The sequence below is a fragment of the Haemorhous mexicanus genome, chromosome Z (assembly GCF_027477595.1).
Source record: "Haemorhous mexicanus isolate bHaeMex1 chromosome Z, bHaeMex1.pri, whole genome shotgun sequence".
NCBI classification, from domain to species: Eukaryota; Metazoa; Chordata; class Aves; order Passeriformes; family Fringillidae; genus Haemorhous; species Haemorhous mexicanus.
In genome coordinates this window covers 88,543,176-88,567,035 of record NC_082381.1, presented here as the reverse complement: position 1 = coordinate 88,567,035, position 23,860 = coordinate 88,543,176, and the positions used below count along the sequence as shown (strand labels likewise).

The 23,860-nt window shown below is 41.7% G+C and overlaps 1 protein-coding gene across 7 annotated transcripts in view; it reads left to right on the top strand.

Annotated features, from left to right (window-relative positions):
• The window catches only part of DYM (dymeclin), a 209,662-nt gene that overhangs the window by 153,562 nt on the left and 32,240 nt on the right, over positions 1-23,860 (top strand). For all 7 annotated transcript variants that reach the window (XM_059873520.1, XM_059873519.1, XM_059873517.1 and 4 more), the window contains 2 exons: positions 11,986-12,168; positions 21,977-22,090. In XM_059873520.1, coding sequence (XP_059729503.1) covers positions 11,986-12,168; positions 21,977-22,090 — 297 coding nt within the window. The remainder of the gene's footprint in view (positions 1-11,985; positions 12,169-21,976; positions 22,091-23,860) is intronic.

Sequence of the window (23,860 nt, the reverse complement as noted above, 5' to 3'; positions counted from 1 at the left end):
AATGAATTTCAAAAATAAGATGGAATGTAGTAAAGAGAGATTTAATCTAAAATATACCCCATTTATTTGGTTTGTTTGCTGTCAGCCCTCAGAAGGCTGTTTCTCATCTCCTTACAATTTCCATTTTATTCAGCTCAAGAGAGCAGTTCTTGAAATTTGTTCATGGAGGTTTTCTGGGCCCATGTTAATATAATAAATGATACTTTTACTGTAAGAGACTAGTTTTGAAGAATTGGTAAGGTAAGAGGAAAACAAAACCACTTTCTTATATTTTCTAATCTTAGAAGAACTTATCTCTTTTATACTGAAAACCGCTTCAAAGCTCAATAATGTGATTTTTCTGATAGGTTTCACATATCTTTGTTAAGCTATTCCCTTTAATTTTCAAAATATTTAACAGCACTGAAAGAATGAATATAGCATGTGTGCTGAGTGGTGTCATAAAGAATGACTTCTTTAAGCATGCTGCTATCTTTTAGTGTATCATAAGAAATAAAAGCACTTTCCATGATTTATCTTCAGCTCTGGTGTAAGATGCTGGCAGTAAAGCAGCTTATTCCTGCTCACAGGAGTTTGGGCATCTTGCTCCATAACCCCTTGTCAGCTGTCTGCTGCCTGGGACTTGACATTTTGTATCATGAACTGCTGCTGTTTACTTCTGAACCATCATAGAAACTTTTCTGTGTGCACACTGTAACCTTCTACACAAACAGGTTAAATCAGCCTATTTTGTAATTACTGTTTTTAGACATGTGCAGTATTGTCAAGAGGGGTTTTTTTGTTTTGTGGTGCTTTTCTATTGTTGTCTTACCCATTTCAGTGTCCCTTTGCAGTGATTTTTGGTGTTTGAGCAGAGCAGGAGTCTTGCTTTGTGGAAGCAGGGGCAGGGTGTGGTCTTAGCAGTAACACCATTCCCTTGCCTCCTTGGCATTCCCTGAATTGTAATGATGGATAGAATTGTAATGATGGATACGTCTGCTCTGCTGGCCCTTTCTGACTTTCTTATGCCTCCCATAGAAATTTCAATTGCAATTTTCATCCCACGAGCAGGAATACAGAATCTTTTGGCTGCTGGGTAGAGAGAAGCACTGACTTTTCCCACTGACATCCTGTGCATCATGAGGACCAGAAAATCTTCTGCTTGGATAGTATGGAAATTATGGAGACTCTACTCAGTCTCTGTTTGTGTTGAGGACTTGGATTACATAGTCTTGTGTGTGAAGACTTTTCTTTTAGATAGGGTCAGAATTATTCAGATTGGTGCTTTCTGTGGGAGAGAACAGTTCCAAGGCATTGATGGTTTTGCTGCGTCATAGCAGAGATGCTGAACCACAGGATCTGATCAGTGAGGAACCATACGAGAGCTTAGGAATTCAGATTCTGTGAAGTTGACAGCTTTAGTCAGAGATCAGTATATATTCAGTTTGTTTTGGTACCTTCTCAATTAAAATTGCTTAGACACTGAAGGTTGGTCTGCAAGACCAAAGAATTGTAGGATCCATTTGCTTTGGAAAAGCCCTCTCAAGTCTGGGTTGAAAAGTCATTGAGTTCAACTATTCCTCCAGCCTGCCAAGGCTACCACTGACCCATGTCTCCAAGTGCCACATCCACATGGCTTTTAAATCCCTCCAGGGTTGGGGACTCCACTCTGGGCAGCTGTGCCAGGGCTGGACAGCCCTTTTATGAAAGAAATTTTCCCTACTGTTGAACCAGAACTTCCAGCAGCGCAGCCTGAGGCCGTTCCCTCTGCTCCTGTCCCTGTTCCCTGGGAGCACAGCCCGACCCCCCTGGCTGTCCCCTCCTGTCAGGAGCTGTGCAGAGCCACAAGGGCCCCCCTGAGCCTCCTTTTCTCCAGGCTCAGCCCCTTCCCAGCTCCCTCAGCCTCTCCTGGGGCTCCAGCCCCTTCCCAGCTCTGTTCCCTGCCCTGGACACGCTCCAGCCCCTCCATGTCCCTGTTGTCCTGAGGGGCCCAGAGCTGACTCCAGGATTGCTGTAGTCTGTAATTACTGAGTTATTTTCTCGAGTGACAGTAGGTGGTTCACAGGAAACATGCTAATAGTTGTATATGAGCTTTTGCAGACAGTCTTGCAGTTGTTGCTGCTAAGCATAATATCAAGGATGAAGAAGACGTTTGATAATATAGTCTGGGATTATGCTGTGGTGACAGGGTACTGGTGGATAAATTACTTCCTGCAACTGTAGCGTATTGTATGTAGTAATGTTTGGGAGGTGTGAAGGAAAAACGTGGAGAAAACTGCTAATTGGTGGGGTTTTTCTGGCCATTTGCAAGATGTGATGTTTTGCCATCTTATTCTTCTTCATGGTAAAAATATGGGTTTCTGTACTTCAATTAGCGTCACATAGGAGAAAAAGAATAAGAGCCCATTCCAAAGAAGCATTAAAATATGGTAAGGGTGCTTAAATCTGGAGTTAACTATGAACTGAAACACAAAACTGAATGCCTGTATTAGCAACTGTATCTTCCTAGTAAATTGTTAAATTTGCTCCTTTTTGAAAAAACACTCACTTGCTTCTAAGAGGGTCATCAGATATCATCTCTAAGGTATACAAATTTCATTAGGTACTATTTAAATTGCTATTAATACTACTGTTAGGTGTAATGCATAAATTGGAAACTTGGTCTTATATGAGACCTGCATTGCTCCTGATGGGATCCTACAAAGTGGAAAAGTACTTTTTACCAGAGAATGGAGTAACAGGACAAGGGGAATGTCTTCCACTACCAGAGTGCAGGGTTAGCTGGGATATTGGGAAAGAATTCCCAGCTGTGAGGGTGGGGAATTCACAGGGTGCCCAGAGCAGCTGTGGCTGCCTCTAGATCCCTGGAAATGTCCACGGCCAGGTTGGACAGGGCTTGGAGCAGCCTGGGACAGTGGAAGTTGTTCCTGCCCATGCCAGATAGGATGGAGCAAGGTGGTCTCTCTCCCTTCCAACCCAAATCATCCTATGATGGTTATCATTCCATGATAGTTGTCAAGGTTTCAGTTCTTGCAGCACTTACTGCTGTGTAACTGCTCCAAAAAGTTTTGCTGGAGACATTTTGCAGCTAAGCTGAATGTGTCGGGCTGGAATCAGAAACTTTTTCACTTGAGGAATGTCTTTAAAGTCCTAGAACTCTCCTCAAGGTAGATTGGTTCTCTTAATTAAAGCCTGTATCATGATGATCTATTTTACCTTTGTATGGTGGAGTTGGGGTTGCGTATGGGACTTGTTCTTTCTTGTTCTACCAGTCAAACTAAACAAAATCTTCCCATACCTCTAGGGAATACTGCTTAGTTTCATGGAGAAATGGAGAAATCTTCATTTCCTTTCAAAAGCAAGAAAACCTCATTAGTATTTCAAGCACAGTATGACTAAATAAAAATTCACAGTTTTAATTTTCTTAGTAGGAATGGTGTCATCTTCTAGTAGCAGTTGCTTCCCAGGTTTTGTGGGATCCTAGATAATGATTGGGTTCAGTTTTACTAAATACTGTTTGCATTCTGTTGTCATTGTTCTGTGTGGTTTGGGAATACTGTCTTGGAGTGTTTGAGTTCCCAGCTGGTGACTTCCAGGTATTTTGGGCATTGTGGTGGATCCCCTTATGCTGAAGCTTCTTGGTGGGCTTAGACCAGCCTCTGAAGCTTGACCCTGGGTAGAGTCTTCCAGAGTAATTTGCCTTTTCTAAACAGGTTATTGGATTTGATTCATAGGAGGCTTGGACCATCCTGGTCTAATGTAAGGTTTCCGTGCCAATAAACCTTCCAAACCAAACCATTTTGGGTTTCCATGATTCTGGGAATTGCAAAATCCTTGGTAAACAGGTAAAAAGGACGCAGGGCTATGAGAGGGAAGCATCACCAAGAATCAGTAAAGCACTGAGGGAATCTGGGTAGTTTTATAGTAAATTTTGATTGATTCTGGAGCCTGGCTTTGAAGGAAGTGGAGGGTAAGTTAAAATATTTCAAGGTGAAGTGGTTTAGGATTGGAATTTCAAAGACAGGAAGGGCATGGATGGAAGAAGAGATGAAAGTGATGGGGTGAGCAGGAGATGAGCTGTAGGTCAGCTGGATAATAAACACAGTGTGGTGAAGTCATGTAAGAAGTACCAATGACGCACCTGCACCTTCCCTGGGTTATATTTGTGTCCTCAGAAATGGCTCAGTATTTCCTGGGCCAGTGCAAGCTGGGAAAGCAGGGGTTTGGAGCAGGAAAGCAGTTGGGCTTGCTGCCTTGGCAGGTGTCCTGTGCTGTGTTTTCCTTTGGAGCAGACTGCTCCTGGGCCTTTTCCTCTGGGACTGGACACGCACTATGGCATTTCCTACTTGTCATGGGCTGTGGTGGGTGTTGGCATTGGGATATGGGCTGGAAACTCCATGTTCCTCATGGGAGGTGTGCTCCCACATAGGCTGGCTCAGCATGGCTTAAAACCTGCACTCTCAGCTTGCCGGTTGCCCGGGAAGGAGAGGAGGAATGTCAGGATGGACAGTTTATTTAGCAAAGTGTCTGGCAACAAACAGCTCTGCTGTGTGACAGCAGTGCTTTCATTCCTAAGCAGCGATCAGAGATGGCAGGGTTAATACTTGAGGTTATAATCACTATAGGCCCTGCATTTTTTCACGTAATACCTACTTTACCAAAAGTTGTCTGAGCTTGACATAGAACAGCCAAAGAGTATTGCCAGTAAAAGAGATAAAGATAAGATTCTGGTCACCAAAGGCTTGGCTTTGAAGTTGCTTTGCTCACTGAGGATAAGAACAGCTTTCTTGTGAGCTTCCTTCATTCCTCTCCGTTCTTCCTCCTTTGGCAGAGCAAGTTTATTTTGTTGAAGGTTTTATTTTCTGCTGAAAGTGCAGGAAATTCAGACAGCTCTGTTGGAAGCTCCCCAAAGCTAATACAAACAAGATACATATGCTTCTCTTAAACTAACTAAAAATAAAGTAAATTATTCTAAAATATTTAACTATAGATATTCCCCTATAAAGAAAAAGGGAAATTTATATCATTGCAATTGTGGATGCTGATAAATTATGTTATCAAGGTGAAATTCCCTGTAGCGTCTTTTGTCTATTCCTCACAAAAGATTGAGGAGTACCACCCTGAAATCTGGAATAGCTGCATTACAGACAGAAGTCGTAACTACTGCATGTCCGAAAGCATAATTTATTGAAGTATTCTTCAGCATGTACGAAGGCAGATGAAAAAAAAAAAAAAATGTAAAATGAACTGAAACTGTCTGTTCAGCTATACTTTGTGTGGCTGCAGCTTATGGATGTGGAACAGTTTGCCAAATTTTTCCTGTTGGTTTATCCTGGTAAAAAAAGAATCACAGAACTTGTCTGTTTGGAGTTAATTTGGCATTCTTAGTCCTTTTGATATCTGTTGATTGTGCAGGGTATGTATGGGGGCTTTTTTCCATTGCTGACAAAATTGCCTTTATAGTCATATCTGCGTCATGAAGGAAGTAGTTGTTTATGACTATAATTTTTTATAATTTATGTTCGCAAATTGTCGAATCTCACTGAAAATATTACAGATGAAGAGCTACAGTGAGTCATCATGGACACAGGATTAGCATGGAGAACAGCCGTAATTACAGTTGCCTGTGCAGCCTCTACCCTCACCTTTTCTCTATTCCTGCATCTTTATGAGGCCTTCAGCCTCAGCTGTGAAGATGATGGGTGGTCCCACAGTGTGAATGCAGCAACACAGACATGGTGCCGCCCTTCCTGACATTCCAGTGCCTCAAGGGGCTCCAGAGGAGCTGGAGAGGGACTGGGCACAAGGCATGGAGGGACAGCAGCCAGGGAATGGCTTCCCAGGGCCAGAGGGCAGGCACAGATGGGATATTGGGAATGAGGAATTGCTGGCTGGGAGGGTGGGCAGGCCCTGGCCCAGGGTGCCCAGAGCAGCTGGGGCTGCCCCTGGATCCCTGGGAGTGCTCAAGGCCAGGCTGGATGGGGCTTGGAGCAGCCTGGGACAGTGGAAGATGTCCCTGTCCATGGCAGGAGATCAAAGAAGATGGCTTTTAAGGTCCCTCACAACCCAAACCATCCTGGGATTTTCTGAGTTACAAAGAGAGGCAAAGGGAGCAGATGTCCTTAAAGGGTCACTCAGAACTATCGGGGAGAGTGGTGAGTCCGAGATGGTTTTCCTTCTGTGAATTGTGGAGTTCCTGGGAAGGAAACTATTACATCATGTCCAGCTGTTTTAAGTAGCTGCTTCACAGCTTTTGCACACTGTGTGCACTCCTGGCTCCACTGCAGAGGGACCAGCAGTGTTGGTCAGAATGAGCTAAAGCCACCAAGCTCTGACACAAAGCAACTTGAACTTTTGAAAATTCAAATGTCAAAGCATTTTATTACTGGCAGCAAGTTCCCACTCACTAAAAGCCATTCATTGTCATAAGCAGTTAAGTTCAGAATTGTGTTTGGACATGTTTTTTTTTTGTCAGCCTGCATTTCCATCAAGTATTTCTTTTGCAATTACATGTGACATTTCCACTTTATTTCATCAAGTTTCTTTGAAGACTTCAGCACAGTGTATTGTCCTGTTGTTTTCTTTCACCCTGTTTACATGGTCCAGTTGTAGCATACTCCCTTACCAATCCCTGCTCAGTTTTGCTTTTTTCAGGCAGATAAGCTTCTTCCTGCTTATTGTGCTAACTATATAATTAGCAGTTATTTAGCTGGAAGTATAATTTGGCTGGAAAATTGCTGTGATGTGAATGCACAGTGAGAAATGTGGCTTTTTTAGTACACACAAATGACCTGGGTGTCTGTACCCATTGTCATATGGTGCATAACACCATTCAGATGGATCTTGCCACAAAGGAAAAGTTGCTCTGTTAGATCTCCAATTTTTAAAAAAGTTAGAAAGTATACCTCTTTAGGCTTACAGTTATTCATTGCTTTGAATCGGGATTTACTGTATATCCAGATAAAAGGGAGGAAAACCAGATCATTGCATTTAAGTGAATTTGAGTTTTCTGTAAAGAAATATATAATCATATCTATAATATATAGTCTGAAGCTTGTAATTGTCATGTGGACATGATACGAGATTTAAGTTTGTTCACTAATGCTTCTTCGAATCATGAAATAGAATCCCTGAATGGTTTGGGTTGGAAGGGGCCTCAGAGCTGATCTTGTTCCACCCCTGCCATGGGCAGGAACACCTTCCACTATCCCAGGGTCCCCATCCAACCTGGCCTTGGACACTTCCGTGGATGGTGCAACCACAGCTGCTCTGAGAAACCTGTGCCAGCTGTGACGGAGTGTACTGCATATCTTCCTGGGTTAATGATCAGAAATACAAAATACCATTAAGAAATCTGTCACCATCCATGCTCTGTAATACCCTTGGTACCACTCTGAAAATGGACAGTGCTTGACTTCCAGTCAAAAAATGGGATAATCAAGGAGCTAATTTCATCATGGAAGAGAAACATGTGTCCACCTTTGCCACTTCATAGCATCACAAGTCACCAAAATTCTGATTTTTCAGCCAGCTAATATTTTCAATATGAACTAAGTTTAGAGGAAAGAAAACAGAAAGCTGAATAATTTTGCCTCTGTTTATATTAGACAGTACAAACCACGAGGGATGGTTATGCAACACTAAGTTGAATTACACAAGACATGCCTCCCTTTATCTCCTCAGAACTGGTAACATTTAGAGGGTGGAGATTTGCATTCATTCATGATAGAACTTTTTAAATCAGTTTTGTGGTCACAATAATTAAAATAAATTCAATGTCAAATTGAATTAAAAGGATGAGCACTCAGAATGTTCCATTGTGGGAACCAGGAGATGGGGCACCATAAATTAAAGAGGTGTTTGGTGATACTGAGTTTTTGCATCCTCTGCTGACAGTGATTTGTTTTTTGATGGGTAAATATGTCTGTAAGGAACTAACTGTGAGCAAATGCCTGGGGTTTCATGGTTAGGCTGCTTGACTTCTCTTGATATTTAAAAGCCATATACTTTCCAAGTGGTTTTACACATCAGATGTAAGTATTTAATTCTGTGGAAGTGTTTGCCCAGGAGTATACCATGCTAATTATTAATTGTATTGCAGTAAAGAAAGCAATAATATTCCAGGACGGTCAGATCCAGGAACATCCAGCTCTGCCCATCATTTGCCTTGGCTTTGAACTTTTGTGTGTTCCTTGATAGTGTTTATCAAACTCAAATTGTTTTTCCCCAGATAATGTTCTCATTCATCGTGTTTTCCCCCACGTCCTCTCAACTTATTTCCATTCTCTTTTTTCTGGCATGATTACTTGTTTTTTCCTTTTAACAGAAGACTACCCGGACATGTACCTGGCTGTCTTTTAGCTGTCACTGGCTGGTTTATCCTTTGTGCATCTAGAACATGACCAAACATCTGTCTTTTTGCCTTAAAAGTTAGAATCTTTGCAAAAAAGCACCACATTTAACTTCTCTCCTGAGAAGGAACATTAAGTGACTACCTAGAATTACCACAGTAATGCGAGGGCTGTGCCTGCATTCCTGTCCTCTTTGCAGGCATGATTTCAGTCTCACTGAGTTGGTACTGAGCTTTTAGCTTCCACTTTTCTTTTTAATGATGGTTATAATTATTTCTATGGGAATAAACCAAAAAAATAGGTGGGGGGGGACTGGTACACATTGATGTTGACAGAGGCATTATCTAAGCCCTGTTTTGTAAAGGAATATTGTAGTAATTTTAAATGTGAGTGCTACACTGAATTTGTCAATTGCAAGCAATAGGAAATGTTTAACTTCTCTCCTTTAAATGTACTGTTCAATAGATTGAAGCATGTCTACGTTTCACAAATCAATATTTGACTTTTATTTTTGTATAACAGCTAATCCAGTAAAAAAAAAAAAAGGTCTTACAAGGATGTAAGCATCCTCTCTGCTGAGGATGATGTGTTAGTCCTTGCCTTAGCCACACAAGTTCAGCATTTCAGCTGTGTTCAGCTGCTCTCAAAGTAATACACAAGATGATAAACTTCAACAAGAAAATGTTAATATAACTTTATTTATACCTGTCTTGATACTATGTCTGGATGCAGTGGGTCTGTAGCTTGATACTGATGATACAGAGCAAAAAAATCACGTGGCATTTTGTCAGCATTTCTCCACTGTCTCATCCAAATGCTGTCCTTGGATTTATGCTTGTTTTTTCCTTTGTTTTGAAAACTTTTAAACCCTTAGGAATGATTTGATCTCTAATTATAGGAGCAGACAGTTCTCCTGATAACATACGTGCAATACAGGGATTCAGTGCCACTTCTCTGTCTTTTATGGACATAGTTCTTCTTAAAAATTCTTTTTCGTGTAGTCAGTTGTGAGTAAAAATCTTCACTATATCTCCTATTTTTCCTCATGGGGGAGGTCCCAGATTCTGCACCTGCAGTGTAGTAGCTGAAATACAGATGGTTGATTCTGTCCATTAGCTCTTAAAAATGTTTAATTTAATTACTGTGCAATAACCTCTGAACCTTTTCATTGTTTGAAGCTGATCATTAGCAGAGTCTCCAGCCTATTGGAAGATGGTTAGCAAGGCTTTCAGTTTCAATTAGCTGTATCCCTGGGGTTTAAGCTGAACACCTTTTATAAAAAAAAAATTAGTTTTTGAAAAGTAGTTGTGTGGTTTGTTACCTTTCTGGTAACTGGACAGATCTCACTTGATTCGGAATCATAATATTTCTGTGAAAGTCAGCTATTCTGTATTTTAGGATAGTGTCTTGGTCACTAGCTCACCCTGCTGCGCTGGGGGCAGGAGTATGCCAGTGCTCAGAGCTTTTGAAAATATACCATAATACAGCATATTAGGTATAGTAAATCTGAGTTGATAGGCAAGCACCATTCCCCAGTTGAGTTAAGTTTGGATTTTTCTTCAGATGCCAGCTGAAAGCAGTTATTTCTATTTTTGTCTGATATTTTCCATTACATACCCTTGACCTGGGATGCTGTTTCATAGCACAACAACTAGGTAACTACAGGCAAAGGAACCACCTGCATTTTAAAACTAAGGATTATTTCGGTCATAGAAGAATGTGATCCCATTGAGAGCAGTCAGCTTCATAAGGGTTTCTGCCATCATTGTTAGCTACACTACAATGCTAATTTAGGTGGCAAAGTCATTAAAAAATAGGAGATACTTACATTCAGAAAAAAAATCTATAACCTTCACTGTCAAGTATCATTGCTAAGGAAGGAATTTTACTGGAATGTGTGCACAAGATATTCCTCTTCAAACAAGAGCTCCAAAAAGCTTCCACTCAAATCTCCCTTGTACATGTAGAAGACAAGGGTTGGGGATAACCAGATAGTAGTGTGGGAATTATGATAGGATCTCACTTCTCCATGGTCCTCAGTGTCACAAAAAAAATGGAGCAGCATGTTAGGGGCATGGTGCTGTGTTCTGCAGGGCCACATCTAGGAAAGGGATTTGGGATAAGGGACAGAGAGATTGGACAAGAGGGAATGGCTTCCTGCTGCCAGAGGGCAGGTACAGATGGCGTATTAGGAAGGAATCCTCAGTGTGAGGGTAGGGGTCCCTGGCACAGGTTTCCCAGTGAAGCTGGGTCCCCTGGATCCCTGGAAGTGTCCAAGGCCAGGTTGGATGGAGGTTGGAGCAACCTGGGATAGTGGAAGGTGTCCCTGCACATGGAAGGGGTGGACCTGGCTGAGCTTTAAAGCTTCTTCCAACCCAAACCATTCTGGGATTCTGTGAGCTACACTTCTAAGACAAAATGCACCTTGCTTTCCATTGAAAGCAGTCAGAGCAAAGTGGTAGCAAAGAATTTTGCTCTTTTTGAGTCTAAACAGGGTAATGAAAATTCCTGTGTTCTCTTCTGCCTTGGAGAGAGCATACATCTGCCACATGACAATACCTACAGTGCTGCTTAATAGTAGAAAATAACTGCAGATTGAATGACAGCCCAACAAAATGCTGTAAGTACTGCCTTTTTGTGAAGAATTTAAGTGCCTTGTGATAACTCAGAAAGTGAACTTTGTGGGCAGTCAACAAAAGGAAGTGTCAGTGGTTTCATTGTTCATACCAGCAGAAAAGCTCAAGCTGGTTTAGTATGCTTCTCATTCTTGACAGACATGTAGAGTCTCACAGTCCGGTTTTTGATTTGATGGAGACAACCTAAATGATACAACAAGGTACAAGAGCCCTTTTTTTACCCTATTCCAAGGTAGGACGGACAACTCTGCTGTGAGAATAGTTGTATTGGAGATATCCTGATGTGGAGCTCAAGGAGGGAAATCCAGGCAGTTGGCAGGAGTTCACATGCCAGCTTGTTCAGCTTAGGAGGTTTGAGTTGTCAAGCGCACTGACAAAATGAAAAGCTCTACAAGTTAATCTTAGTGTGAAGGCTTAGTACACTACAAAAGGAGATTCCTTTTTTCATTTGTTACAAGTCTTCTTCAATGCCAAGAAAATAATTTTTAAAAAAAAGTCAAAGGGGTAAAGTCTGGTAACAGTGACAGATGTTGAAGTTTCGTTGATGTTCGATACAGTCAGTTTTCTTTCTCCTGTCTTTGCTTTTCTCTTTAACCCACTGTTGTTTATTTCTGTTACTTTTTCTCCCTTTTCCCTATCCCTCCTTCCTGCATGGGGACTCAACAGAAAATGTAATAAATTAATTATGTGCTGAAGTGCTTTTACTCAGAATAGGAAGGGTTGAAAAGACTGTGTTCACTTAACCCATATGAATCTGACTGATTACAGTATGGTAATGCTTTATGTCATGGCTCCTGTTGGGTATGAGGCTGAGTACTAGTATGATGCATTTCAATTAAAATTTTGGTGATTACTGGAGAAAACAGATTCCCTTCCAGACACATGGATGCCAGATTTGCTCACCATAGAGACATTACCAGCTAATAGCTTTATTAGTAATAATTACCTTTGCACTGCCTTTGTTACTCAATGTTTTACAATTGAAAAGGGCACACTGACCTTTCACTCCTTTCTTAAAGGCACAGGACCTGAATGTGATTGAGGAAGTGATCCGAATGATGCTGGAGATCATCAACTCCTGCCTGACCAACTCCCTCCATCACAACCCCAACCTGGTGTACGCTCTGCTCTACAAGCGCGATCTGTTCGAGCAGTTTCGGACTCACCCCTCCTTCCAGGACATCATGCAAAATATAGACCTGGTGAGTGATACCTGACTTCAGAGATGGTTACACTTGGTTATGTGAGCTCTTCTTACTCTTGAGAGGTGGAAAATATTTATCACGTCTTACCAGTTTGTTTTAAAATGTTGAATTTTTCTTGTCTGTTTTTTGGGCCTGCACATGCCTTCTGGGCAGCATAGAAACACTGAGTAGTTTGGGTTGGAAGGGACCTTAAACGTCATTTAGTTCCAGCCCTCTAATTTCTTTAACAGCCCTTTCCCACATCTTTAAGTCAGGAGAATCAGAGGGATTTTGAGATGCCTCTGGTAAGGAATTCCCAAGCTGTGACACATCTTTCACCCCCCCGCCAAAGTGAGAACAATGTCAGCTTCTCTTGACTGCCCCTTGTTAAAAACTTACCTTTCAGGGGAGCAAAAGCTAATTTTCATCATCAAACAACCCTTTTTCTTTTCTCTTACTCCTCTCACCAGCCTATTATGGGGAATTAATTTTAAATAACTGAAGAGCAGGCATTCAGCTGTCTTATTCCCTATCTGTATCTGAATATGTGTTGTTTCCACCTGCCAAGTGTTTTCTTCACAGCAGCCTTCCCCTTGTATAGGGAAACATTTTAGAAGAAAACAGAAGAAAATAGCTGTGGATTAGAAGCTGTTACCAGTGTGTCTCTCTGTGGAGGATGACTTAGGGAAACAGTTGTTAATTATTTCTGCATCTGATAGTAGTTTTAATGTTCATATAGAGAGCCTGAGCTTTTGCTAGGAAATTTGAAGCATTACAAATTTTTCTCTGTCTTCTAGTCAATATTTGAGAGCTGAGCAATGTTTGAAGCCACACTATGACCACTGGGTGCAAAATACTGGAAGGGAGGGCTGAGCAGGGTACTAGGTCTCTGAATGCAGTGAATAACATATTATTGTGCCTAATAATCTACAGAGTTTTTGGTTTGATCTGCTTTTAGTTACAGGAGATTGACAGATATCTGATTGCCAATAAAGGAAAATTATTTAAAATGTTGAACTGAAATCCTGCTTTGTACCTATTCCTTCGTCTTCTGTTCTCTCTTCACATTTTCTGGTCATGCAAGAGTTTGGGGAGTGGAGAACTTGAAGCTCAAAACCCTCCAAACTTTCAGCAGCTGCAGACTACAGGCAGCATGATACTGTCTGGATGATTAGAACAAGATGTCTTCAAGTTGTGTATAGAAGATATGGTGCACTGAAGATAACAGTTGTCTACATTCCTGACTGAGATAGGGACCTTCTCTGGTTACTTGCCCACATTCAGGATAACTGATGGTGGCCAGATCCTTCTGCTTGCAGCCCTGTGCCTCCCACAGACAGCAGCACGTCCTTTCCTTTGTAACAGTTAAATGTAGGTTTTCCTCAACAATTTAAACAATTCCTCCCCAAAACTATTTAATATTGGGTTACAGCATAATGCCAGTTACATTCAGAAACTATTTAAAGCTTTCCAAGGGAGCATGTTGAATTTTTAAATAGCTCCTTTGTTAGAGAAGCGGGGACGTCAAAAAAAGAAATTTTTTTAATTTTTTTTTTTAAATGTACCTGTCACCATCTGGCAAGTGGTAAGAGCTGTCAGGCTTGTAGATCTGAATAAAAGATGAGATTCATCTGACTCCTTGTCTACCCTGTCACGTCCTGCACTTCATACACAGTACTGGCAGCACCATACAGAACCAGTCTTTGTTGTGTGTGCTGCAGCCAGAATGTTCTAACTGGTCTTGCTGTCCCTTGAAACAGTGGCAAATCATGTCAGTTTTACTGTACACACTGCAGGGAGCTTGTCTGGGAGCCATGTGGGCAGGATCTGAGAAGAGCCAAAATGAGTTTCTGTCTCCGAGAGCTTACCAGGCTTTTCTCTGCAGTGGTGGAGCTGGGAGCTCCATCCTCACAGCTGTATGGGACACTGTGGATGTCTGAAATGTAGCTGTGCTCTGAAAGGAGTCAGAAAAAAATAGTAAAAGATTTGGCTCAATAAATTTCTAAAGTGTATGTTGCTGAAAGCTGGGAGGATATACTCATGGGGAGGATCTCCCTATTCTTGACCTGCTCTTATATTCTTATTTCAGCATCCATCCCAGCCTGTTTTCAGATAGAATAGTGAGCTGGCCAGGCTTTTCCTGTGACCAAGGCTGGTTATTCAGTAGAGGATGGATCCACCAACTTCCTGTATACTGGGAGGTTGTGTTGGCTTTCAGGCTGTCGTGATCAGTGGAATTTTGTGGCCTGATTTGTGTAAATTGTAAATAGAAATGGTAAATGTCGCAACTTTTGGTAATGCAAAAGTGGTCAAGAAAAATTACCTTTCTGAAGCTCCCCAAGTATGTCTGCAGGGGCTCTGCTACATCCTGACTCCCTCTCTTGGTACTTTCTCTGGTCATAAACAGCAATGTTTGGATTATCTGTACCCATGCTGCAGTGGAACCAGGAGTGTAATTTGTGACTATGGCATGTAGTGACAGGACAAGGGGCAATGGCTTCCTACTGCCAAAGGGAAGGGATAGATGGGATGTTGGGAAGGAATTCTTGGCTGGGAGGGTGGTGAGGCCCTGGCACAAGGTGCCCACAGCGGTTGTAGCTGGCCCATCCCTGGAAATGTTCCAGACCAGGTTAGATGGGGCTTGCAGTAAACTAGGTCTAGGAAAAGGTGCATTGGGATTGGGCTAAATGGCCTTTGAAGGTTTCTTCCAGCCCACACCATTCTGGAATTCTGTGATTCCAATCATCAGATAGCTCTAGAGATTCATGTGAGCAGTAGGTGCCTGCTACGCACTGTGTCACTCTGACATCCCTCTGCTCCAGCAAATTCTGCCCACCAGCTGATGAAAGATTCTCTGACTGTAAACTGTAGTCCAGATTTATATTTCATAGAGAAATACTGACAGACAGTGTGATAATGTTTAATGCTGCAGAAATCAGACCAAAATACAGAGCATGTAAAATCTGTAATGAGTTTTGGACGCCAGAACAGTTGCCAGTTTGCCTTGTCAAGATTGTATAAAATAGATATGACATGTAAAGACTTAAATGCTTATTATTTTTACTCAGTTGGACATAATGTACTCATCAACCAAAAGGAAGCATGGAAGAGGTGAAAAGGCTAAAAATTTGAAGAAGAATTAATTGGAGAGTGTACTGGGGACGTAATAATAAGTAGTTGATGGTGCAAATAGAAAAAGTCGTCTGCTGCAATTCTGTGTGTGTATACAAGCAAACAATAACCCAGAGAGTCTTCTAAGCCTAATCACGCTGGTGACATCTTAGTTGGATTACTCTTGGTTTAGGATCTCAGAACCATTTAGGTTGAAAAAAACTTTCAATACCATTGAGTTCACCATTCCTCAGCACTGCCCAGGCCGCCACTGTCCCATGTCCCCAGGTGCCACAGCCATACAGCTTTTAAACTCTTCCACAGACTGGGGACTCCACCACTGCCCTGGGAAGCTGTTCCAGAGCTGGACAAGCCTTTCCATGGAGGAATTTTCCTAAATATCCAACCTGAGCCTCCTTTTCTCCAGGCTCAGCCCCTTCCCAGCTCCCTCAGCCTCTCCTGGGGCTCCAGCCCCTTCCCAGCTCCGTTCCCTGCCCTGGACACGCTCCAGCCCCTCGGTGTCTCTGCTGTCCTGAGGGCCCAGAGCTGTCCCCAGCACTGGAGGTGCCTCAGCAGTGCCAGCACAGGGACAGGCACTGCCCTGGGGCTGTGTCACAGCCTGGCTGGGACAGCCCAGGGCCATTGCCCACCTAGGCACACCTGTGCTCATACTCAGCTGGCACCATGAAAGAGATTCCTAGTAGAAATAAGAGCTGTATAAAACAGAACCTCTGAAGGTGCTGATTTGTTAAAGTGGTGTGGTATTTTTCAAGTAAAATGCTGCTTTGAAGGGAAATGGAATAATCTCTTTGACATACTTGTGGGTTCACAGGAAACACTTTTCCGAGGTTAGGAATAATGAAGCACTGTGGTCGGTCTTCAGAGACTTCAGCATTGGAGACCTCTGGGGTTTGGCAGCATGGCACTGGGGCGGAGGACAGACCGGTATAGGCACAGGTATAGGCACAGGTAGATGTGGGGATACCTCTGCAGCCACACCAGGGCTCAGACCAGAGCAGGAATTGCCCAGGTTACCTTCAGTACAGACCTAGCCACATTAGCTCTGGGCTGTTTCTCAGGATTTGGACCATTCAGTTTACTCTGGAGATGCATATAATCTCTGTGTGCTTCATCACTGAGGCAAAAATAGGTGAATGTATAAGGGTCATCAGTATAGCAACCACTTTTTATTGAAAACTACTTATTTGCCTCTGTGTTTTTATGAATAATCTAAAAATCACTGTTGCCAGCTGATTGGGAACATATGGGAACCATTATAGCTGTACAGAAGAAACTGAAATCAAAATACCTTCTGCTTCCTATATCTGTACCTTGCATTTTAGAAAGCCATTTTAGTCGGGGATAGTGCATCTTGCTTATCTAAAATGGGATATTCTTCTTCTAAATGATGCACAAAGAGGAATGCTGTGGTTCCTCTTCTGGCCTTGTGCAGAAATATTTCATCTGGGAGCTGTCTATATGCCTCCACTTCAGAGGTGGTCTGTAATTTGGTCAGCCGCTTCAGATATGTCAGGAATTTGGTGGAGACTCTTCACTTATCATTCCTAAAGATGTGTTTGGTTCATGGCCACGGCGAGAACTCCTTGGCTTTCACTCCTCTCATATTTCCTACAAGTGAGCAACTGATACCAGGTGGTAGAACAGGCCTAACTAGGAGCTGCTAGAATTTTGTTTGCAAAATACTCTGACAGACATCAGGAGGTTGGGAACAACGGCTTAGTGATGCAAAGGATTCAATTGATGCAATTTCCCACAAGGAATTTAATTCTTCAAAGACATTTCCGTACTAGATTTTAAAATCAATCAAGTGCTCTTCACTCTGGCATAGCAAACCCTGTTGTAAGACCTTCAGGACTTAAGAACTAAGTTTTTATGGCTTTCCTTAAAATTAGAAAAACCTTGATCCTGCTGATTACCAGAGCCTGGCTAAGTACTCTAAGGTTTTGGTGGGTTTGGGTTGGGGTTTTGTTGGTTGTTGTTTGTTTGCTTTGGAGGGGCTCTTTTTGCCAGTTTTTTTTTTCCTCACAATTACACTCTAGGAGTGGAGAGCAGCATACCTGGAAAAGCTCATGTGTCCTTGAACATGCTCCTTATTTCAAGGTGGTTCTGAAAAATACAGTACTTCAGGTTTGCTGATTAACCTCTTTTGTTTCTCCTGTTATTGAATCACATGAAGCTGTTTCACCCTTCTTAAATCAGGGGGTTGGCTTTGCCTCTCATTGGCTCCAGCTATGACTACTGGATACCAAATGTAGCTGTGATTTATGTTTCCCTATGGAAGCTACTTAGTTGAAGTGCTAATCCTGTGGTACTTTACAGCGAGAGGTTTGTTTTCTTCTCTTCTTCTCCATTCGGTGTGCCATCAATACACCATATTACTTTCCCAGTGGTGAATGTGGCTGGAAATAAAAGTCTCAAAGTGTTTCCTTCAATCAGTTTCAAAGGCAAACAAAATTGACAAAAACAGTTTCAAAACTTACTCATTTTTTGCCAAGTGGTGTTTTCTTCTGTCTTTCAGAACTGACCGTTGCAGTTGCAGGCAGAGGAGGCAGCAACGTGTTGTACTGTTATTTTTAGCTGAAGGAGAAGGAGAGGAGTTGTCATGTTGATTAGGCAGCAGCACTGCTTGGGCTGCTGCAGGCCTCACAGCACTTCAACATCTGCTGATAGAATCCAAGTGGAGAAAACATTTTGCCCTTGATAGCTCTGCTGTTGGCATGCTGTAAAGGGAAGTATTTTGTTACTTCAACCTTGCAGCCCAGTTGAAAACAATAGTTGGGTGAAATAACTGACACTGTGGTTGTTCCCTCCCAATCTCAAAAATAATCTCCAAAACCTAAAATATTGCCTTTAAATGCAAAATGTTTCTAAATCATTCTAATCTTGTAGTACTTTTAATCTCTGGCAATACCTTGTAAGTTTACCGTTTAGAAAACAAAAGGAGATAGTATGATTTTCTCATGGAAAATTGATCTCTGGGAAGAAATTCTCACTGTGGGAGTGGGAGGCCCTGGCACAGGTTTCCCAGAGCAGCTGTGGCTGTGCCTGGGTCCCTGAAAGTGTCCAAGGCCAGGCTGGATGGGGAGCACCCTGGGGTAGTGGAAGGTGTCCCTGCCTATGGGAGGGATAGCCACTGGACGATCTTTAAGGTCCCTTCCCAACCAAAGCATCCCACGAGTCTATGATTAGAACCAGTTTTGGAAATCAATACAGAAAACTACATAGTTTTTGTATAGAAGTATTGATTCTATTTTAATAGAAACCCTGGCAAGGCCCAGGTGGAGCTGGAGGTGGCTAAACCAGATCCCCTGTGCCCATTGTACCACAGGTCTGGGTACCTTAGGATAGACTGAGGTAGAACCAGGATTTGGCTCTGCACAGGGCAAGGCACTCCATGCTTTTTATCTGGACAGGGATCAGATATTCCTGATGAAGCACTGTCTAATCCTGGATTAGATGTGCCTTTTAATCTCTAATAATATGGAAGCCAGAGTGGGAGAGAGCTCTTAGAATGGGTTATGTGGCTTCAAGGAGAGGCCTCTCAGTGCACAGCATGACTAGGAAGAGAGTAATTCACCGCAACCTGTGGAGTTTCTTCTTACTCTTCTTTTTAAGCAGTCTTTGCAGTTGTTTTCTTAGACCAGTTGCCCAAATAATTATGAAGAAAATTAATTTTCAGGGTACCAGGAAGACATCATCTCTCAGCCTTGTTTATTTGCCCTAAGATTTGGGGGTTTTCTATTCATACAGTCATATGCTCAGCTGGTTTTAAAACATGTACTAAAACCTGAAACTCATTTAATACTATTCATCCAATTTATTTTTGCTGGTTCATTTTACTTTCAATGGGACAAGGAGAAATCTGTTAATTTTCATTTTTATTTTAAATTCACCTCTGTTACTTAGGGGCAAAAGATAATTAAAGCTCTTTCAAGGGAAAAGGCTACTCTTCCTTAATATGATGTTGAGCTTTTATATTTTTATATCTGACTAGATTAGTAGGAAAAGTGTTAGACCCTCTGCTACAGAGGTAGGAGCTTGGGCATGAGAGACATAATACTGCATGCTTTTTGGTTTTATTCCTGATTTGGAGCTATTAAGAAAATGCCATCTTTAGGATCTCCTCTTTATAATTAATCTTTTATTTTTCTTTTTGCTTTTCTGTTTTGTTACTTCGTTGGGATACTCGTGGGTACCTCACTGTCTCATTGGGTTATTGTGCTCTCAGAGTCCAAAAGGGAGGTACTTCGTTTCTGTTTTGTTTGAAGTAGTAAGGCAAATAACTCCTAGAGATAAGTACCATTATTAAAGTAGGTATTTTTAATTTTAGCCATCAACTACACATCAAAAATAGCCATTCTGAGTTCTCTAAAATGCTGACATAGTCTGAAAATACTGGAAGCCTGTCTTGCTTTTGTTCTTTTGAAATATAACCCGAAGAAGATTAGTACCTTTACCACAAAAACATAAGTCTTTCAAAAACATGTTAAGATTGAAGGGTTTGACTTCCCAAAATAGGAAATGTCAGAATTCAGGGAGTATCTTTGAGCTTCATTCAGTTTTTTACATGTTTGCATTATGATAGTATTTTATCCTTTTGGTTAAAAGCTAAATATTAAGTTTTGCTTTTGTTGTGGTTTTAGCAGAACTTGAGCTAACAAGGCAGTGCCACTGGGATGGATTCTCTGCAGGAGCCTGCCCTTGGCAAGGATGGGTTTCACCGGTGATTACTGACAACAGAGGGGTGTTGAACGCTGGAAGCTGCTTTTTTCTTTCAAAGTCTGTGGGCAACTTGCTTCTTCCTCTGTGAGATGTGTTTCCTTCACCAGCAATTTGTCCCAAACTCTGCCAAAGCAGTGTCAGCCTCACTCTGAGGTCCTTACGCTCTTTGCACAAGCTGTTTTTTGCTGTTTTACTCTGTTATTTCTGGTCCCTCCCTCCTGCTCCTTTGCTTATGAAGTCAGCACATCTTCCTGCTCCTTTTTTTCTAAGGATCAGAGATCACAGTGCTCCACTAGGTTCTTATCTCTAAGAATGTAAAAGCCTACCTGCAGCATCTGCCAGAGGCAGTGAAATTCTCCCTTTCTGCTCAAGTATGGAGATAATCTTAGGGACAGCACAGAAGATTAAACTTGAGTATTCTCTTGACTGGTTTGTGTACTTATGTTGTTAGAAACAAAATAAAACAGAGAAAAACCAAACCAAACACCACAATCCCATGACAACCCCAAAAAGCAACTTTCGGCAACTGCCTCTGTCTCATTCACTTGGTGCAAGAGTTTCTAGATATCCCAGCAAATCTTCCAGCTCAAAACAAGGGCTGGGCTTTCTGTGGGGGAAGTCACAAACAGGAGCAACAAATTTGAATCTCACAGTAATCAAGCCATCAGCTGTCTTTGTTTTATGAACAGCAGCTGAGCTGGGAGGCATAATTAGGGTAATGGTTTCTGGCTCCAGCTGTGTCTCACTACAGAACAAAGAAAGCTCAGCAGAGATTTTGTAGTATAATACACTTTTCCCTGCTTCTACTTGGGAGAATTATTGAAGATTACTCGATGGACTGGGATTGTGATTCAGATACAAGTGAACATCACTATTTTTTCACAGAGGGTGTTGAAAGTTCACAGGATTTTGCAGAACCTGCCATCAGCATTGTGCTTGCCTCCAGCCCAGGGGTAGCCAGGTGCTCTGGTGTAGACAGGCTCTATCAAGTGTCTCTTATGGTACTTCCAGAGGATTCTAAGCAGGTGTTGAAATTTTTCCCCAGACCCTTTTTGTGTTTTGAGTCCTGGATCCCTTGTGTGACTGAGGAGTTTCCCTGGGATAAGGGATGGGGTTTGCAAAGTATGTTCTTTTTGGATGAAAGGAGCTATAGAAATGGAAGTTTTCTGATGTCCCACATGGATAACTGCCGGTGGGATGTCTGCTTCTGCTGTGACCCACTGAGCTTGGAGAAGGATAAAAGTTAAAGCCTGACCTGACTAAGTTCTAGCTAACAAGGACCAGCTGGGTCACAGAAAAGGGGGTGGAAAGGGAAATATGGGGAAAAGGAGCCTGGCTTTACCAGGGGGCTGTCTGGAAGATGACAGGGAATTTGCAGAATTCTGTAGGCCTAGAATCCAGGATGTGGAAGGTATGTGTGGCACTTGGGATGGATACTGGGTGGAAAAGGAGCTTGGTGGACTTTCTTCTCACCATCCACTTGCTGTGGCTTTGAGTGCTACACAGCTCCCAGGAAATGTAGTCTCTCATATTGAGATACTTAACAGTGGTGTTAAAGCCTTTTGTCCAGAAGTCAGTGAAACTATAATGATTTTATTTTATACTTTACAATGTAAGTAAATTTCTAGCTCAATTCATAGAAAGACTGGAAGAACTCAAAAGCCTGGATGGGCAGAATGGACAGAAAGAAATATAGGCATATGTCAGTGCACAGTACTTGAAAATGTAAATTTATTAATTCAGCTGTGTGTTTTATATTGTAAAATCATCTGTCTGTTAAAAATGACTGCAGGAGGATGCTGAGAGTTGTGCTAATTTGACATTAACAACGTCTCCCTGGCTGTGATACAGGCAATAATGTGATTATTCTTTAAGAAGAGCAGTGGTGCCAAAAAAGAAGATGACAGCTTTGTGTATAAATTGATCCAAAGATCTCTTCTATTTATTTATGTGCTGTGATGTTTCATTCCAGGTGATCAGCTTTTTCAGCTCCCGATTAGAGCAAGCTGGAGCTGAGCTGTCAGTGGAGCGAGTTCTGGAAATCATCAAGCAAGGAGCTGTTGCTTTGCCCAAAGACAGGCTAAGAGTAAGTGCTCAAGATCTCATCACTTAAAGTATACTGTTCCTATTAATTACACATATATGCCCTTCATATCTGTAACTTCAAAAAATCATCTCTCCTCTCAGTAGTGACTGATAAGTGATTACACTGTCGATTGCCATATGTGTATGTTTTCATTTAATTTCCTAATTTCTGCTAAGTGTTTGGGTGAGTTTTTGTGATTAGTTATTAAATTGAAGTGTGTGGAGGAATTAAAATTTGCTGAAGCTAAGGTTTTCTTCGTCATATCCTGAAGATGCAGGCTCCTCTCTCCATCTGTTGTTTAGTTATACTGTAACCAAACTCTGGTAATTCTCTCTTTTGATTAATTTCTTTTTCTGTCTCTAGTGTTCTTTTTCTGTTTCTAGTGTTCTAGTGCACCTCTGTCTTGGTCTATATTAAATTCTCTAAAGATAAATTTGGAGGGTTTTAGTTAAGGATTACCCAACCTAGTGAAAATCAGTCCAGGACCTGTAAGTCTGGTCAACATGATGATGAGCTTTCTATAAAATCCTGAGCAGTCCCCTTCATTCCTTTCTGAAAACCTCTCAAATCTCTTGAGGGATTTACCAACTTGACAGGTTTTGTGAGGCTAAAATCCATTAATGGCTGTGTGATGTTTAAATACTGCAATAAAGAAATCTGTGTAAGTGGGTAAGTAAGCAAATGGGAGCTGTGTGTGTTTTTTAAACACGATGAATCTTGCTTCTCTGTTATGCCAAGTATATTTTAAATACTGTCTGTTTTCTGCAGAACTATTTTTGTTGCTACTCTGTGATAAGAGTGAGAGCACCATTTCTTTTGTGGTAACTTTAGTAAAATATCCTCTGATAAGGCACACTGAGTCTGTACAGCCAGTGGCAATGGCTGGTAATTTATTTATAAGCTGGTAATTTTAAAACACTCAGTGGGAATTTTCTGGCTGGCTGCATATACTAATGTCTTTCCTACAGTTCCCTGTGTCCCTGAGATGGCGCATCTTCAGTCACTCAGACTGAATTCCTTCAGGAGAGGTCTAGAGTATGAGTCCTGAGCAGCAGTACAGGAATAGCCTGAGTAACACCAGAGCAATTGTTGGGTCCAAATCCAGCCCTTCGGGTTGTCCTTTCTGTGTGGTGATGCTGTGAATGCAGAGGAACACTGGAACTTTGGCTGTTTCTATGACAACTTGTTCTGATGTGCAGATAATTAAAAGGTCTTATGTTTAGCCTACACCCTTCTTGACACAGAGCCATCACCAAATCAACTCACTGCTTAGAAAAAAATGAAGGTTTTCTCAGTTGCTGAGTGTGCTATATTGCCTGATATGTCAGGCCACAATTTACAGAAATGCTGTTTCTGGAGTGAAATCCCATCAAGTTTTAATTTTCTGCACTAACAATATACAGTATTCAAAGCCACTTAAAGCAACAAACCAGCAGTTTTTGGTGTGTGCCAAGCTTTGTAAGTCCTCACCAAACAGTCAAGTATTTCCAGTTTTAAGGATGTTTAGTGTTGCTTGGAGGACTTCCATTTCCTCTGGCGCACTTGAGTTTTGGGACAGACTTACAAAGGAAAGCCAGCCTGGCACATCAGTCTTCTATACTGACCACTTACACCTACTGGGTTTTGTCTTTTTGTTTTCCTTTGATTTCCTTTTTTTCCCCCACTTTTTTTTATCTTTCTTTCTTTTTTGTTTTTTTCTTTTTCTTTTCTTTCTTTTTTAATACTTTTGCTGAGCAGCAGTTTGGCCAGAGCAGGTTATTTTTCCACGTA